The sequence below is a fragment of the Gigantopelta aegis genome, chromosome 4, assembly GCF_016097555.1.
Source record: "Gigantopelta aegis isolate Gae_Host chromosome 4, Gae_host_genome, whole genome shotgun sequence".
In the NCBI taxonomy this organism is placed as follows: domain Eukaryota; kingdom Metazoa; phylum Mollusca; class Gastropoda; order Neomphalida; family Peltospiridae; genus Gigantopelta; species Gigantopelta aegis.
The window spans coordinates 61682008-61700276 of NC_054702.1; the positions used below are offsets into that span (position 1 = coordinate 61682008).

Here is an 18269-nt window from a genome sequence, read left to right on the forward strand (position 1 = left end):
CTTGGACAGTGATTCATTAACATTATTTTTCAATAAATTAATTGCCATACTTCCACAAGGAAGTTTTATACACAACATTTTTGTAGCGAACGATGAACAACCTCTTGTCAATCTGCGATGTTTGTTGACGTCACACCTTCAGTATGCACGTGGAAAATCGCGTATGAATGAGCTGTTCGAAAACATGATGTTCGAATTTATATGACGGCACCATATATATATATATATATATATATATATATATATATATATATATATATATATATATATATATATGTATATGTACAGTGGAACCTCCTCAATCTGGACGGAATAGGTTTTATACGCCTATCTATGATGGGTCGTATTATGGTATGGCGTTATCCGTCTGTCCGTCCTTTTATCTGTCCGTCTGTTAACTTTTTCTTGTCTGGATCATATCTTGCACACAGATGCAGACAGGGAAAATGAAGGTGTTTGCGATCCAGATTGTTAGATATTTTCGTGTACGACTAACGATAAATGTACCTATAGATGCAAAGGCCTAGCTAGTCGGGATTGTCGACGTTTAACATGCTTCTGTTACTAAAATAAATTAATGTATAAGCCTATTATCATTCAGTATATGTTTTTATTAATTTTTAATAACCTGTTTCATTGTTGTTGTTTTTCTATTTACTCTACGTCGCAGAGGTCGGTCAAGCGTTTTCGTTACACGAGCTTGGTAAATCGTTTTCATATTGCGGTTATTCGGTGGATGCCCACCACGTGACTCAAAAATAATACGTCACACCGTTGCTCTCCAAATAGCCGTTATTTTTCTTTGAATTATGGACCGTCGACATAATTCAATTATTTTTTATAAAATATAAATAATAAGTGGGATATGGTGGTTAAGGCACTTTTAGGTACAAATGTATATATTTTCAGATAATACTTAGTTGGGTCATTAATTAGGTCAACCATCCGTGACAGAGCGCCTTTAAGTGTCATGTTTGTGTTAATCTAAGGTAATGTGTTTACGTATGTACTATAATGGTGCTAAGATAACATCATATTTTTATTTGCAGTATCAATATAAAGATCTAACGAACGAATTGAAGAAAAGCCAACCACAGTGCTTAGTATTCAGCAACACTTCAAGGTAGATTTAATATAATTACAACTCTGACGTCAATATGAAATAGTTGTATAACAACATCTGTAAAAACATGCATTACTGTGTGGCTTATACACAGAACTTCTCATACGTTGTTTTCGCTTCCAATTTATTACACGAGTTATTTTGTGCAAGAATATGAATGAATGAATGAATGAATGTTTAACGACACACCAGCACGAAAAATACATCGGCTATTGGGTGTCAAACTATGGTAATGCAAATAAATAAAGTGATGATCAACATCAATATAAAAATTCAAGACTTAAACAAAAACAGTGTAAAGAACTGTGCAAAAACACAAATATCACAGAATTTTACGGATACTGAATTTTACTCAAAACTTCAATTTTGTGCTGTATTGGCCATTCTCAAAGAGAATATTACACCCCTGCACCACGGTGAGGGTGTGCAAGAATATATACCACGAAACCGCGTAGCGGTCTCGTGGTATTTTCTTTCGCAAAATAAACGAGTGCAATAAATAGAAAACGAAGACATTGTTACAACAAAGTGTGTGAAATTCTGTATTTATTACATACCATCTTTTATGTTTTACAAAAACGGTTTTTAATTTAACGTCAACAGTTAATCTATGATCAAAACTCCTTTCATGGAGTTAAGAATCATACTCTGCGACAGCCTTGTGTAATGTTTCAAATACGATGTGACGTCATTTGTAAATCATATATGAACTCAGTAAATACAAGGCGCTAACTGCAGTAAAAAGAAAAAGGGAATTCCCCATTTAAAAGTTCCGATCCAAATCGCACACATGTACGATACAAAATAAATTTATCACACGTGTTCACAAGTAATATTGAATAGGTATGTAATGAAAAACCTTTATCGTATATTTGCTTGATAATTATATTACATGTACATTTCAATTATTGGTGTTACAAATTTCTTGATTGAAACATATTTTATTGGGTATAGTTACATATATAGAAATTATGATAGAACGTGTGTGTCGTACTGATTTCACGAAACGAGTGTCAGGATACTTGTATTGCTCGAGCGAGAGATGACGTCATATGACCTGATCGTGTACAGTAAAATGTTTGTTTAAAAGGTGCATGCATGGTTTCAAAAGTATCGTTTCGTTAGTCCGAATCGAACGTAGCAACTTTATTGAGTTCGCCTTGGATTACCATTTCTTGTGATAATTAACAAAGTTCAAAGTTCTACGGTCAATCTTTCTTTTCTAAAATGGTACACCACCCGTTTTCAACAAACGTAAATTACTGAAATGTTTTTTCTGCACTTTAGGATGCATTCATCAAAATTACATACAATTCCATTGTAATGTTTAGCACTTCATTGTAGCAATTATCTATTTTGGCTGCTAAATAATAATTACACCGCCTTTATAAAAACGAAACTGCTTTTATCAGCCGGCGATATCAAAGCGATTGATTCGTTTGAAGAAAATAGAAATAAAAAGGTCAGAACAGTGTTATTCCACATTTGGGGATCACATTAAAAATTCTGTACTCAGATGTTTGAGATACCGGTATCTTGAAATCTTTATTAAAATATAATGTCATCTCCGGTTCAATTACATATTAAAATATATCATACCAATCTTTTTTGTACCAGATACTGAGAGGCCAAATAAGGGGTAGGCGTGTGCATAGAGTCAACTAACATACAATGATATATGGTAACCAAGCTTCCAAATGTTTTTAGTGGATTTTTTCTTTGCTGATGTACTTGGAAAACAAAAAAGTACCCTTTCGGCGTTGCTAAAGTTAATCTCATAATGCTCACCTAAGAATCTGTGGACGTCTTTACCATATAACCTCAAGCTTAATACAACGTGTATTTGTAACCTGTACACGCAACGTTAATTCCAGTTCGCCATTACTAGATATTCAAATGACGTAAGAATATGTGGCGCGGTGTATTTTTGAATGGAAATGATGTCAAACTCGAATGGCGTCATTTTGGATGCCCTTACATCAAAATAAATTTATGCCTAACGTTTGTTTTGTTTTCTGAACGCTGGACAGCTTTCAGTGTCAAATTGCCATTGAGATGTTTTTATTTGATGACTATGAATACATACGTCAATCATGGAGTGTCACCCAAGTACGTTTGCTTAAATGTCAATAAACCTAGTGCCGAGACCTCGACTAATTTACATCTAATTTGCAAAGTTATCAAATTCTTAAAGTATGTGATCTGAAAAATATCACATACTTTGATTGCACTGAAAATGTAAGATATTATATATATATATATATATATATATATATATATATATATATATATATATATATATATATATATATATATATATATATATATATATAATACAGACATCCACACATGTTTAGGTGAGCATTACGAGATTAACTTTAGCAACGTCGAAAGGGTACTTTTCTGTTTTCCCATCATCATCATCATCATCATCTGCAGATCACATGGAAAACCAGCACTAACGACAATTTGTTACCAATATTACCAAACTTTATGACATATTTAATTAAGGTATGATTGGTTTAATCAAAAGATAATTTAATGTTGTTTTTAACGATTGTATAATAATTAAAATAAAGGTGTATTTGGTTTACTTAAAAGTATGCTTGGTTTAAAGAGACATTCCCGAATTTGCTGCAATTTTTAAGATGCTATCGACTAACAGAGACTTTTTAACGATTGTAATTACATATCAAATATATTTTTCTGCATAAAATATTAGTGGCTGTATATTAAACGTGTTTCCGATCGTTCTAATATTTGTACTAGGTTAAATTTCATTTTATTTCCGTACGAAATTATTTGAAGACAAAATCCAGTTTGGGCTTCTTACAAATATTAATACGACCAGAAACACATTGAATATACAGACACTGATATTCTAAACAAGAAAATATATTTAATATGTAAACTCAGGAATGTCCCTTTAAGTGAAAGTATGTTTCTTGTAGCTATTTAGGTGAAGCATTCGCCTTCGAAAAAAACCCTTCAAGTCAAGTAACACAGAACTATGATGATGGCATTATTGAGGCTTTTGGTTTACAATACACATCCAAAGTAAGTATTACATATTTCATGTTGGTATTTGTATCATGTTCAAACACTTTTTGTTTTGTGGGAACCTGCAAACACATACATAAAGAAAATGAAACTACCCATCAAAAAATCAAACAGAAAAAAAAAAAAAACCCAAAACAACAACAAATAGACAAACAAAAATATGGTCAATTTTATTGACTATTATACTTTAGGTACCATTGTCATCGATCAAATTTGATTTGGTGTATATACCTAAGCTAAGGTAAAATTCGGATTGGGTTACTATATATACAAACATTAGGATGACAACAAACACAGTGTTTATACAGACATGTATTTTAAACAAGAAAATATTTTAATAATATTATGCAATTTTAATCACCGAAAAGGCTGCATTAGTTGACAATATCTTAAATGGCTAAAAACTGGATCGCATATTGCTGGGATTTAGAGGTATTTTTTTACTATCTTAGTTCATAAAAAATTGTAATGTTAATTGCTATCCATCAGTTTTATGTTCATTCCTATTCAATTTTTGTTTTTGTTTTTTGATGTAAAACAAATTGTGTGTTTCCGGGAACCTGACCTTACCTAAAACAGAGGGCTTACGCATGTACCTTTTTTCCTTTTTTTTAATATCCATTTAAAAAACAAAAAAATTGCGACTGAAAAGGGTTCATACACAATATACTATCCCAACAGTCTTTAATATTCATCATCAAAAGTCAAAAGTGCAATTGTGTATGTTTTGAATGCAAGTTCTTTCTGCCGTCAATATGTAAATCTATTTGCATAACAAATGTATTATTTCAAAATTCTTGAACATTTTCATTTTGATTTTGTTATATTTAACACATAAGAAATATTAGTGTATGCTCTGTTGTTTTAATTGTATGTAAATTAAAGACGGATGGGCGTTACTGGGGATTAAAACAGTGAAGTCATATATAGGTAGGATTATATGACAGTTCCTTTATATGACTTGGGACATAGCCTAGTGGTAACGCGATCGCCTTTATGCGTGGTCTGTCTAGGATCGATCGCCGTCGATGTGTCTATTAGGCTATTTCTTGTCCCAGCCAGTTCACCGCAATTGGTATATCAAAGGAGATGGTATGTGCTATCCTGTCTGAGGGATGGTGCATTTAGAAGTTCCCTTGCTACTAAATGTAAAAACAAATGTAGTGTGTTTCCTCTCCAAGAATATGAAAAAAAAAGAAAACAAAAACAAAAACCCGCACCTGTTTGCATGACACCCAATAGTCAATAATTAATAAATCTATCTGTTCTTGTGGTGTCGGTTAAACAAAAAAGCTTTTAATAAATTTAACATGAAATATGTGTACCTTATTAGTGAGGGTGGTGGGGTTGAGTGGGGGACGGCATGGATGCTGTGATCCTAATTGCGACGTATTCCACAAACGCCGAACCCCATCTCATGGCTACGCCAAATAAAAAAAAATAATAGTACCATAGCGTGCCGAAATTTTAAGTGCAGTTGCAACTCACTTGATAATTCGATATGCGGCGTGTGTTTAATCTACGACTCTGATAAATGTTTGCACAATAATGTAAAACAAATCAGACTACACTCATACATTTCATCAATTGAAATGTGTTTAGGTCAGGTCAGGTCATAGGGCTTTACGTGCACATTCAGAACAAGCTGTTATAGCGCACGCCTGTCCTGGGTACAAGAGCCGGCCTCGACCGGCTTCTTTGTCCAGGACAGGAAAATGTGTTTAGATATACCGATGTTTCAATAGAAAAAAAAGAAAAAACCCAAATATATTCATAATCACTTGAAACGATTGGCTTTAGAAACGCTTTGTGATGACACGTTAATGTTCTGCTGTATCTGTTTAGCAGCAGAATTTAGCCTTAACCCTGCTGTGACCTCTAGAGTCCGGGTATGTTGTTCGCTTTAAATTGGTGGTTTTAGGAATGCATCCACAAATAGTGTTGCCAGACATCTGAATGCTGCCAATCTGAAGGTTTCAAATATATCAGGGTGCTGATATGGAAGATAGGGTTTGTGCTTAATAAGTTGGTGTGTATGTGCCATAATACAGTTTGTCAAATCAGAGCAACGTGGAATAGCTAACATAATATCACTAAAGTGGAGTTCTCACAAGATATGCTAGTAGACGGCTAATCAATGTAACTGTGAGACATCCAAAATGCTGAAAACGCCTCAATTCGGTGGGACAGACATTTTAATAAATCTTTCTAGAGATTCATTAACCATGCTAAAACTTGGCAAAATGTTATGCAGTCAAATCTCTGTTGGCACAGTCTTTAACCATGCTGGGGTTTTTCTTTGGTTGGCTTGTTTGCCCAAATAGGAAACTGACCATGCTAGTCTCGTAAGACTTTTAAACCTTCAGAATGTACTTGTACATGATTGTACATCTTGACTTCAAGGACTCCACTAACTACGTCTTAAGTAATACTATACCCATATACCTATGAACACGCCTTGAAATCACCATCATATGATGCCAATAGTATCACTAATCATTCCATTCTTAAGATAATAATGACATAGCCATCGTTATGTCTTTGCCAACTGTTTGATTCATCAGTACGGCAATGGTTTGTAAAGGTAGTTTTATTCTGATATGCTCTGGTTCAAAATTTGAAATACAATCGTCGGCTCTGAACATGATGTTTTAATAGTAGGCAGGTATCTTTGACATGGTTCATATTGAAATATCTGGTACTCACAATGAATTCGGTCCCACATTGGATTTTCCATTTATTTGTGTTTGTCTGCCTTGCTAGCCTCCAACTGAGGTCATTTGTTTTCAAGCGACTAGCTAAATGTTTGGGATTTGGTTTTATCATTTGTACCATCTATTACCAGTGGCTGTAGTCCAACACATGCACTAGAAACAAAATTTTCAAACATTTGCTCCACCAGTTAGAGCCAAATCCAGTCTCGCCGTAAGCCACTACAATTAACCTTAGCTACAATTCTTTCGTGGAACGGGGCCCTGGTGTTTAAGACGTCTACAATGAGTACAAATTACATTTTCCGTCTGCAAAGGTTGGTAGTTGTAAACATTGACTGGACTGTATATTTACTAACTTTGCAGAATAATTCTATGGTAATAAATAGAATACTATGACTGCGTCCATGACAAATGGTGTTTAAATTATCATGTATTTCCCTAGCGAGAGATTATTTAAGCACTTGTGTCATAAACATTGTCATTGATGGACAGTCACATAATATCATCTATGTGGGCTATTTTCACAAAAAGGGGAAAAAACCCCGGTAAATACATTGCAGTTGCAATAATTTCGACAAAACAGCATATAATGTAAATAAACAGCGATGCACATAAAAACATCATCATTTGATGCACTGGATATATTTGGCCATGCAGATGCATTAGAAAACCTTGTAATTAAAATTATATACCCAAAATGTTCACTCCGTTATGGTGTACCAAAGCACATGTTATCGTTATGGAATTGCAAAACTCTCTGAAATGATAAGTGTTTGGCTTTAAACTGCAAAATGTATGTAATCCACTAACAAATACATACGGTTCTTAAATTTCAATTTAAAATATTAAAATAAAACTTTTATTTTTCATTTTATTGTGTTATTACGGTATCTACAAAAAGGACCACAACGTGTATTAGTTTGAAAGTTATCCATCAGACGACACTATCACATCTAGGTCAAGCTTAGATCAACATGTTAAGTACATGACTACTAGCTGGGTGTCTTTATAGGCAAATTATTTTTAATTCTTAAAATACTTCTTTTTGAATGTCACACTTATTGTCTGTCTTTACTGTTAGTTTAATAAAGTATTCTCAATCTAGAAATATGAGAAACCCATCAGTTATTTCAATAAATCTGTTTCTAAAAGCCATTTGCATGATTACATTACCGAAGTAAATTGCAGATGGCACAAAATACCATGTCATGTGTCTTCACCGTTATATTTTATGTTTTTACCGTTATCTATGTTGAATAAACAGATTTGACATTTTTTTTACAATCATGTATCTAGTCTAGCATTACATGTTACATATATTATGGGTGATTCTGTGTCAAATCACCCAATGGGTGAAACCCGACCGTCTCAGATTTTTATGAAACTTTATATACTTGTTGATTGGGATCCCACAGCACCGAATCCGATATTTTAGGCCAATTGAACCAGTGGTGTGGGAGATACAGCCAAAATGGGCGTGGCCGCCAACCTTTGAACCCTTGTGGATCACGTGACCTTGAGATGACCTTTCTTGAAATTTAATCTCCCACATGTTAACTAAAACATATAAAAGTTTCAGAGGTGTAATCTTTTTTGTTTAGCCACAATATAGATTTACAAAATGCATACCTGCACGGATGATTGATACAATGCATTACAATGTACATTTTCTACATGTATAGACTTCTCTGAGACCAAAAACTCATCTTTGGAGTCAAAATCCACCTGACATGTCTGAAGGAATGCCTGAAGGATATGAATAGATGCCAGATGGCATGAGAGATTCTACACAATCAGGCCCAAAGGGTTAACAGGAAGTGTGGCTTCAGGCATGTCAGGTACTCCTTGAAATCCCCTGGGGAAATCCCCATAGAGCACATGGCAATTAGAAGTTTAAGACAAATAAGTTTCTTGATCTGCATTTCTTTGACAACCTGAAGCTTTCAAGTTGGACACTATGTCAGATGTTGATATGTAAGTATTATGTTTTCGTCATAAAACCTATTAAGTCATTTTATCATGTCATATGGCCTTGCCAGTGGTTTTGAACAAGGTTTCAATCAACTACAGTACAACCCAGTCTGAAATCAGGCTTCATCCAGTGATGTACTACATAATGTATTTGTACACCCAGTCTTTGGCACAGAGTGTGAACAAGGTCTACCTTGACATTGATTAACTGATTTATACTTGAAAAGTTTGACCCAAATGTCCAAGGCTTGTGGGCCTTTGGCAATGATACATGTACTCTGCTGCCATTTTAGTTTTCTGACCTGCTTAACTTTACTGAAAGGGTTTCAGGGCTAGATTTAATATTTAGAAAAGCATTGACTTTGTCCTGCAAGGTGAGTTTGTGGAAAATGTCTCTGGGAAAATAAACAGGATACCTTACATCCTTTTGTGGCATACTGCAGATTGGCTGATGGAACCCTCGAACACCGTAACATTTGTGTAGTGAGTGACACTAGGGAGCACTCAACTGTAACTGTGTATGCTTTCTTGAGTGTTGTTATTCCATACCTTCAGACTGGGTTTCCTCATGTGAAAAAGATCCATTATTTCACTGACGGCTGTGCTGGACAGTATAAAAATAAGAACAATTTTGTTAACCTGTACCATCATGAAGAGGACTTTGGTTTGGAAGGTGAATGGAACTTTTTTGCGACAAGCCACGGCAAAAGTGCCTGTGATGGAACTGGGGGGACGGTGAAGAGGTTGCTGACAAAGGCCAGTTTGCAGCGTCCCTACACAGACCCAGTCCTGACCAGGGAGGCTATCATGGACTTCTGCATCAAGAGTATTCCAGGTATTCACTTTTTCAACATCACACCAGAACACATAGCAAAGCATGAGTTGGAACTACAAGGGAGGTTTCAAGTGGCTAAAACGGTCATGGAAACACAGCAATTTCACTGGTTAGTTCCAGTGTCTAAGTCAAAGATGCATGCCTACAAGCTGAGCCTGCAGAGTGACCCACCAGAACTAGTATCTGTCCAGGAGCCTCCCATTGAAGCCAAGAAGCAAAACTATATTTGTTGTCTGTATGACAATGAGGCATGGGTTGGGCTGGTTGAGGACATTTCAGAAGAGCATGGAGACTTCTTCATTCGTTTTATGCACCATCACGGACCTTCTAAGTTATTTTACTGGCCAAACGAAGAACCCACTTGTTGATTAGTGAAGGGGACATCTTCTGTGTCATTGATAACCTTCTATTGCATCTTCTTGACGAATGTACTCTCTGAGTAAAAAGGATGATGCTAGAATTGCAAGACTATGGGGGAAGTGGGTGACCGAATGATTCTGTGACTGCTGAACTGGTGAGAAGGCAATGAAGGAAGTAGTTTGATATCATATGATCATAGCATGAAGGCCTACAATGTATTACTTGGTGTTCAAGAGAGATGGTGATTCCTAGCATCAGGAATTGGTCATTCGGGTTTACTTCAGTATAGCTAATCAGACGTTAATGGCAGAAAAGGTGTTATTTTCATGGACATGCAATTTTTCAATGTGTATTGCTGCTAAACAAAGAATATTACACCACTGAAACTTTTATATGTTTTAGTTAACATGTGGGAGATTAAATTTCAAGAGAGGTCATTTCAAGGTCACGTGATCCACAAGGTCAATTTCAAGGTCGTAACAAAGGTCAAACGGTCAGTGTACCCCAACATTCTCCAATCTGAACAATAATGGAATCCTTGTAAATTCCCTTTCCAACAATACCAATTTTATGAAGATTGGCCCAGTAGTTCCTGAGATATGAGGGTTCAAAGGTTGGCGGCCACGCCCATTTTGGCCGAAAATCTCAACATTTGGGGGGCCATATCTCCCACACCACTGGTCCGATTGGCCTAAAATTTTGAATTTAGTGCTGTGGGACCCCAATCGTCAAGTATACCAAGTTTCATAAAAAATCTGAGACGGTCGGGTTTAAAATATCTGGATTTTTGGGTGATCTGACACGGAATGACCCAAATGCCTGTAATAGTAACACGTATAGATACCTATATACATTTATAAAAGTGTTTACCTTGTTATTAATTTGTTTTGCTAGTAATAAATTACCGTTAAAGATATAACGGTAAAGACAATTGTTTATTATTATGCCTTACGATTAAGTGTAAAAACAGAAGCATCGAAATACTTTTTAAAATTATACATGTCTATTTTTGCTACTTGAAATTATGCACCACTATTACTATTAAAAACATGAAAAACTACATTTTATATTTTTAAAAGTTCTTTACCGTTAGGTGTCTATCCCTCATGAAGAGTATTCCATAAAAAAATAAAATAGCAACGAGCAGAAAATTGCATACCTTTTGTCCTAGGAGATATCGTTAAAGCCAGTGTAGGTGACATGGTTATAATCTAGCATGTGGAATATGTGTCATTGTAATTGTGGGTTTTTTCACGATCTATGTTTAGACAAAGTGTGGGGACAATCTAATGGTAATTAAAGGTAGGAGAGTAATTTGTCGTAGTTATAATTAACTATCCACAAGTTATAATTCGGACTTTGTAGCAGCATGCATAGTAGTAGTATTCGCTATAATACTACCTAAAACAATTCTTTGAAACTGTTTATGAGTTGTGCCTACTATTTTTGCTGAAAGTGAGCATGGTGTTTTGTGTATTTTGTTCTCGCAGACCTTGGGTCAGATCAGTAAGAAGCAAGTGATTTATCAGCATGGCCAGCAAATGAAACTGACCACAAGCAAGAAGATGCCTGTTCTTGTGGATGGTGAACTCTGTGTTCTGGCTCCATCGATCATCACAGTTTTGTTCAAAGATCAGTACAACATGGTGATGAAAAGCAGGTCAACCTCGTATAATTTTAATCTTGAACAGTTGATACTGGGGGAAGGCTAAGGTATATTGGGTATTAATGAAATCTAAATTGTTTTTATTTTTATTTATTTTTTATTTTTTTATTTTTTTAAAAACAAATTTCAACTACTTTGGTATGCTTGTTATCCACATGGGGTGGGAGTTCTAAGGTGGTCGTCTATGAGCCTTTAGAGATGTTTTATTTAAAGACGCACTCGACACATTTTATTTACGGTTATATGGCGTCAGACATATGGTTAAAGACCACACAGATTATGAGAGGAAACCCACTGTCGCCACTACATGGGCTACTCTTCCGATTGGCAGCAAGGGATCTTTTATTTGCGCTTCCCACAGGCAGGATAGCACAAACCATGGCCTTTGTTGAACCAGTTATGGATCACTGGTCGGTGCAAGTGGTTTACACCTACCCATTGAGCCTTGCGGAGCACTCACTCAAGGTTTGGAGTCGGTATCTGGATTAAAAATCCCATGCCTCGACTGGGATCCGAACCCAGCACCTACCAGCCTGTAGACCGATGGCCTGCCATGACGCCACCGAGGCCGATCCATCTAACAGTTAGCTACGAGGAATTATAGATCATCTGTGACAGTGTTTCGAGGGAATTAATGTCGTAGATCTGTGTCTTTGGCGAGCGAAAGACAGGACAGAGGAACGGTGTGTGTGTGTGGGGAGGGGGGGGGGGGGGGGGTATATATATATAGACTAGCTTGTTGCATACTTGCGACCAGCTTGTTACCATCTTCCCGCATGCTTGCGATGGGCTTCCCCCATGTTTGCTACGAGCTTCCCGCACACTTACGACGAGCTGTCTACAAGCGTGTGCAATTTAAGCTAGTATTTGTATCCTTTTTACAACCTCGCGACAAGTTACCTGCATGCTTGGGACGAGCGTCCCGCACTTGCGACGAGCATCCCAAAGCTTGCGACGAACTATCAACAAGATTGCAACGAGCTTCCCGCCAGCTTGCGCCGTCATCAGTGGCGGCCATCTTGCATCTTTTCTAATTCTAAAAAGCCAATAATAATCAGTTTTAAAATGAAAAAAACATGAACTGTGAAAATACAAAATAGGTGCTACTTGTAGGCAGATACATATAAAATCAGTTTCCCACGTATTCCTGAGTTTGCTGCACTTTTTAAGATGTTATCGACTAACAGAGATATTTTAACGATTGTAATTACATATCAAATATATTTTTCTGCATAGCATATTAGTGGCTGTATATTAAACGTGTTTCTGATCGTTCTAATATTTTGTACTAGGTTAAATTTCATCTTATTTCCTAAAATATAGTTTTTTCGTACGTACGAAATTATTTGAAGATAAAATCCAGTTTGGGCTTCTTACAAATATTAAGACGACCAGAAACACAATGAATATTCAGACACTGATATTTTTAACAAGAAAATATAATTAATATGTAATTTTAATCGTAGAAATATTTTATATTTCGGAAATATCTTACAGTGGAGCAAAGTCAGGAATGTCCCTTTAATTTCCTCCACTGTCTGGAGACCCACACAGTGGTGTAAAGTCCTTTGTTGTTAGTTGTTTTCCTTCTATTTTCTTTTTCTTCTTTTCTTTCTTTTACTGTTCCACCAAGCATGATTCAACCAAACATGGTCCAAATGATCAAGTGTTGTTATTTTTTTAGGCCGATGCACATTACAAGATGGCCACCCTGGCCTCTGAATAACCAAGACATTTTTTGCTTCTTCTTCTTCTTCTTAAGTATCACCACGCATATCTATATTCCTAATGATCCTCTCATGGCTCTGACCAAGTTTTGTTATATTTTTCGGCCAATTCAAAATCCAAGATGGCCTCCCTGGCTTCTGATTGACTAAGACATGTTTTACTTCTTCTCAAGCTTAAGGTCCCCCAGACAGGTTTCAATCAAACTCCGTTCAAATGATCCGCTCATGTCACTTTCTAAGTGTTGTTATTTTGTGGTTGATTCAAAATCCAAGATGGCCACCCTGGCATCTGATTGACTGAGACCTTTTTTAGTGCTTAAAGGCACACGGTACACATATTTTTACCACTCAAAATGTGCTAATTGTTCACCTATTTATTCTACAAGCATATCAAAACTCATAACTGCAAAAAAAATTGGGGTGTCATCCGCTAGATTTCAAATCATTTGTTGTTTTTACACATCTCGAACGTTGTGTCATTTTCTCCTGTTTTGTGAACAAATACCTTAAAATTGAAATTTGACTTAATCTATACCTAATAAAGTGTTTTTAAATTGAAATATATGTGTGCATTATAGAAATTATTTTGGTACAACGTAATATCCATTAATGTTTGTATGTTCATGCGCAATGGGACTGCGAAAGAGGTCTATTCCACCAGGCAGATTTCAACCAAACATGGCCCAAGTCATCCTCTCATGGTCATGCATATATTGTTATCTTTGGGGTCAATTGAGAGTCCAATAATGATTCTGTTTGAACCATATTACATACATATATTAATATCAAATTATTTGTTTTTATTATTATTATCTAAATCTGTTGCATGTATGTGTGGTTGTTTAGCCACTTTTCCAATTGGATTTGATAAATCATGTGAGAAGTTATGAATATTTTGTAAGAAACATGAAAATTATTTGGACTTGGTTCTTTTTCTGTTCAATTTCAACTACACAAACTAAGACATTTTGGAACCTTGCGCAAGCTTCCACAAGTGAAGACAAGCTTGCAGGAAGCTTGCACAGTACTGTTGAAGATATAGACGCAGCCAGCTTGCGCATTCTTGCAAAAACGAAAACATGCTTGCGGAAAGCTTGCACAGTTGAAGATAACCATGCAGAAAGCTTGCGTATGCTTCTACCTATTGTGTTCCTTTTTCTTTCTTTCTTTTTTCTTCTTTTTGTTTTTAATTCTCATTCTCATTCTTATTCTTATTTTAGTAAAACTGACAAACCCAAGACAAAGAAACAAACTATACAACTTTGGTGTATTAGCAGTGATAAAGTCAAGTCCAAGGGCCTTGATAACATCGATGTGCTAGTCGACGGTAAGTGATATAGAGTGCATGGTGATTGACGATGTTATATAAAAGGTATTTGGCATCCATATTTGTAATTTTGACCACTGACGGTATACTAATGTGATATCGGGTGCAAAGTATCATGGTCATGTTGTGACACGCTTTACACATTATTAATCGATAAATAGGGGTTCCAGTTGTTTGGGGGGGGGGGGGGGGCGTGGTATGTACTATCCTGTCTGTGGGGTGGTGCATGTAAAAGATCCCTTGCTGCTAATCGAAAAGAGTAGCCCATGAAGTGGCAACAGCGGGGTTTCTCTCTTTATATCTGTGTGGTCCTTAACCATATGTCTGATGCCATATATCTGTAAATAAACCGTGTAGAGTGCGTCCTTAAAGGGACATTCCTGAGTTTGCTGCAATTTTTAAGATGTTATCGACTAACAGAGACATTTTAGCAATTGTAATTACATATCAAATATATTTTTTTCTGCATAAAATATTAGTGGCTGTATATTAAACGTGTTTCTGATCCTTCTAATATTTGTACTAGGTTAAATTTAATTTTATTTCTAAACAAATTATTTTTCCGTACGTACGAAATTATTTGAAGACAAAATCCAGTTTGGGCTTCTTACAAATATTGAGATGACCAAAAACACATTGAATATACAGACACTGATATTCTAAACAAGAAAATATATTTAACATGTAAGTTTGATCGTAGAAATATTTTATTAGTCGGAAACATCTTACAATGCAGCAAACTCAGGAATGTCCCTTCAAAGTGACAACGGCATGAACACGATCATTGTAACGAGGTCTGGTTGTATACGTCAGAGAAAGAAACCCAGAAAAACGTGAGCTGGCTCTGGATCAAATGTTTTCTGTTTATTTGGTCCATAGCCATGTAGTTAAGGGGTGGTGGGTTTTTTTGTTGTTGTTGTTTTTTACTGTTGTTCTCTGTTTAACCTATGTTGCTTAATATGTTTGATGTATGTAATTGAAATGATATTTATGGACAAGTGCGTTTGTTGACAGCTGATCCACTTGACACAATTGTTGTACCCTGTGGGACTAAACTTAGTGAAGTACGCAAGACGATCCTTAGTCAGCCGATTATAGTAAGTAAACATATTTTTGTAGAATTAGTAAAATAAATCATTTAAAAAAACGAAAACAAATAAACCTCAAATATTCCTTTCTTTCAGTTCCTTTGTCTGTTTATCATATTAGTTCAGTTAGAACCATTTCAAAGAGAGAAGACAATAAAATAAATGAAGAAACAGGTTTTAATTTCAAATATAATGCAAACAAAGGTGATACATGCAAACTCTGATAGATGGCCATTTTTGGATTATGACATCACGTGACAAAAATGAGGCAATGTAGGGTTGATCCTATATTACAATATGCATCTTATATGTCCATGCTTAAAAAACCAGAATGCATATGGTCACTTTTTGTCGTAGATCAAAAAGGGGTGTGGCTTATTCCGTCAGCATAACATTTTGGGATTAATACATAAAGTCTATCATAATTGTTTATCTCGGTGGGGGATGGGGGTCCCTAATAGAATACTTAATTTAGTTAATACAAGCATGCATACAGGATTATGTGGACTGCAGTGCTTTAAAAAAGGAATATATAGACAGTCTGGACCATCACAAATAACATCCAAAATAATGGGGTTTCCAATGTCAGATTTTAGTACCCACCCTAGTTTCATTCGGGAGATGTGTTCAAAGGATAAAATAATGAGAAAGCTTCTGCAGCTCGCCGTGTCAGGTCGAACTAGAAATAGCGCCCCTACAGGAGCTGGAGCTTGGACTACAATGGCAGGATACAGGTTAATTCCATAATGCTCTAAAACACACTAGCGCAAACCCTCCCTTCACCCTGTGCTATCTTATTTGCAGAAAGCCATATTCTTTTCTTTTTTGTTTGTTAGCAGGATACAATTATTTTGGCCTGTTACATAAACAAAAAATAACAGCAGGCCATATTTTACTTCCTGTTTCGAGCCCTGCATGTCCATCAGAGTAGTTGTGCAGTTACAAAACTACTTTATTTTAGGGTATCACATAGTTATTTTGTTTGTTTTCTTCAACACCCAGGAAAAGACGTTAGGAGTCTCCCTTGAGGACCTGGTAAAGAGGGCTCCAGAAGGCTGCCGTGTCCCCTACATCGTCAAGTATATATGCTCATTCTTGGTGAAATCTGGTGGTTCGTCATATTTATGTTCATTCATTTTACTTTTTATACTCACCTACCAGTCCAGCCGGATGCACTAAATATGTTATTAATATATCATACAAACACAGACACTTTTTGTATATGTACATATATTTTTAACATTTAAGGAGAACCCAGCTTATTGTACATAGGTAGGCTAATTTGAAATAAATTAGGCACCCGGCTTGTCTGGTGGTGCCCAAAACATCAAAGAAAAAGTCCAGCCTGAAGACTATCGGTTTTCTCTTCATGTATCTGTCCATCTGTCTAACATATAGTTTTTTCAGACATTTGTTTTTTCGTAATATCTGAAGATATAGAGTTATTGCCCTTAAATTAGGAGATGTGAAAATTTGTTAGGACATGTGCCGCTTCAACAGTAGTCTAAGAATGCTTGTTAATCAAAGGCCTATTGGAAAGTGCATATAAAACCTCCATTGGTGCTTTATCTGTAGGAGTGGCCCATTTGTTTTCCTCTCCGTCTCTATTTTTAGGTCTTTGTATCGGTCTCTGTCTGTCTGCCTGCCTGCCTGTGCCTCTCTCTCTCTCTCTCTCTCTCTCTCTCTCTCTCTCTCTCTCTCTCTCTCTCTCTCTCTCTCTCTCTCTCTCTCTCTCTCTCTCTCTCTCTCTCTCTCTCTCTCTCTCTCTCTCTCTCTCTCTCTCTCTCTTCCCCCCAAGTATTAAAATAACCATTTGTTCGATATCAAATAGCCAATGTGCTTAGGTGCCATTAAATAATCATTCCTTTCTTTTCATTTCTTTTTAATCTTTCATATGTTCATTTAACATGGACGTGCACTGTAACTGCTATTTAGACTTCAATCTAATCTAATCATTGCTCTTTGGTGAAAAGCTCATAATACGACCCTACTTCAAGACCATTTGACAGTTTCCATTTTTTCCTTTTAATTTGTTTGTCCACTGTAATTTTTATCACTAGGTTAATGGTTATTTGCTAGTTAGCTTTTTTTGTGGAAAGCTGAAGATGATTTTGTGACTTTCAAATGTGTGTATTAAGGCAGTATTTGAATATGTGGCTGCTGAATACGGGTCAGTTCATGTTGCATTTGATTTGGGAGAATATTTAACTTCACTTAAAAGCGAGATGGCTGCTTAATGCTGGTCAGCCCATACTGTATATTTGATAGGGGAAATATTTGAGGCCTCAAGACAGGCGGTTGCTTACTAGGAACATTCTGGCATCAAAATTACAATAATAATAATAATAATAATAAATATATCCACAAGCGGTAATGACAGATTCCCAAGCTATAATAG

General features: G+C 35.9%; 1 protein-coding gene across 1 annotated transcript in view; it reads left to right on the forward strand.

Annotated features, from left to right (window-relative positions):
* The window catches only part of LOC121370874, a 172713-nt gene that overhangs the window by 58680 nt on the left and 95764 nt on the right, over positions 1-18269 (forward strand). Inside the window, exons 15-20 of the mRNA XM_041496388.1 lie at positions 1050-1123; positions 4075-4180; positions 11554-11723; positions 14677-14783; positions 15798-15880; positions 16874-16982. Of these exons, the coding sequence (XP_041352322.1) occupies positions 1050-1123; positions 4075-4180; positions 11554-11723; positions 14677-14783; positions 15798-15880; positions 16874-16982 (649 nt within the window). The remainder of the gene's footprint in view (positions 1-1049; positions 1124-4074; positions 4181-11553; positions 11724-14676; positions 14784-15797; positions 15881-16873; positions 16983-18269) is intronic.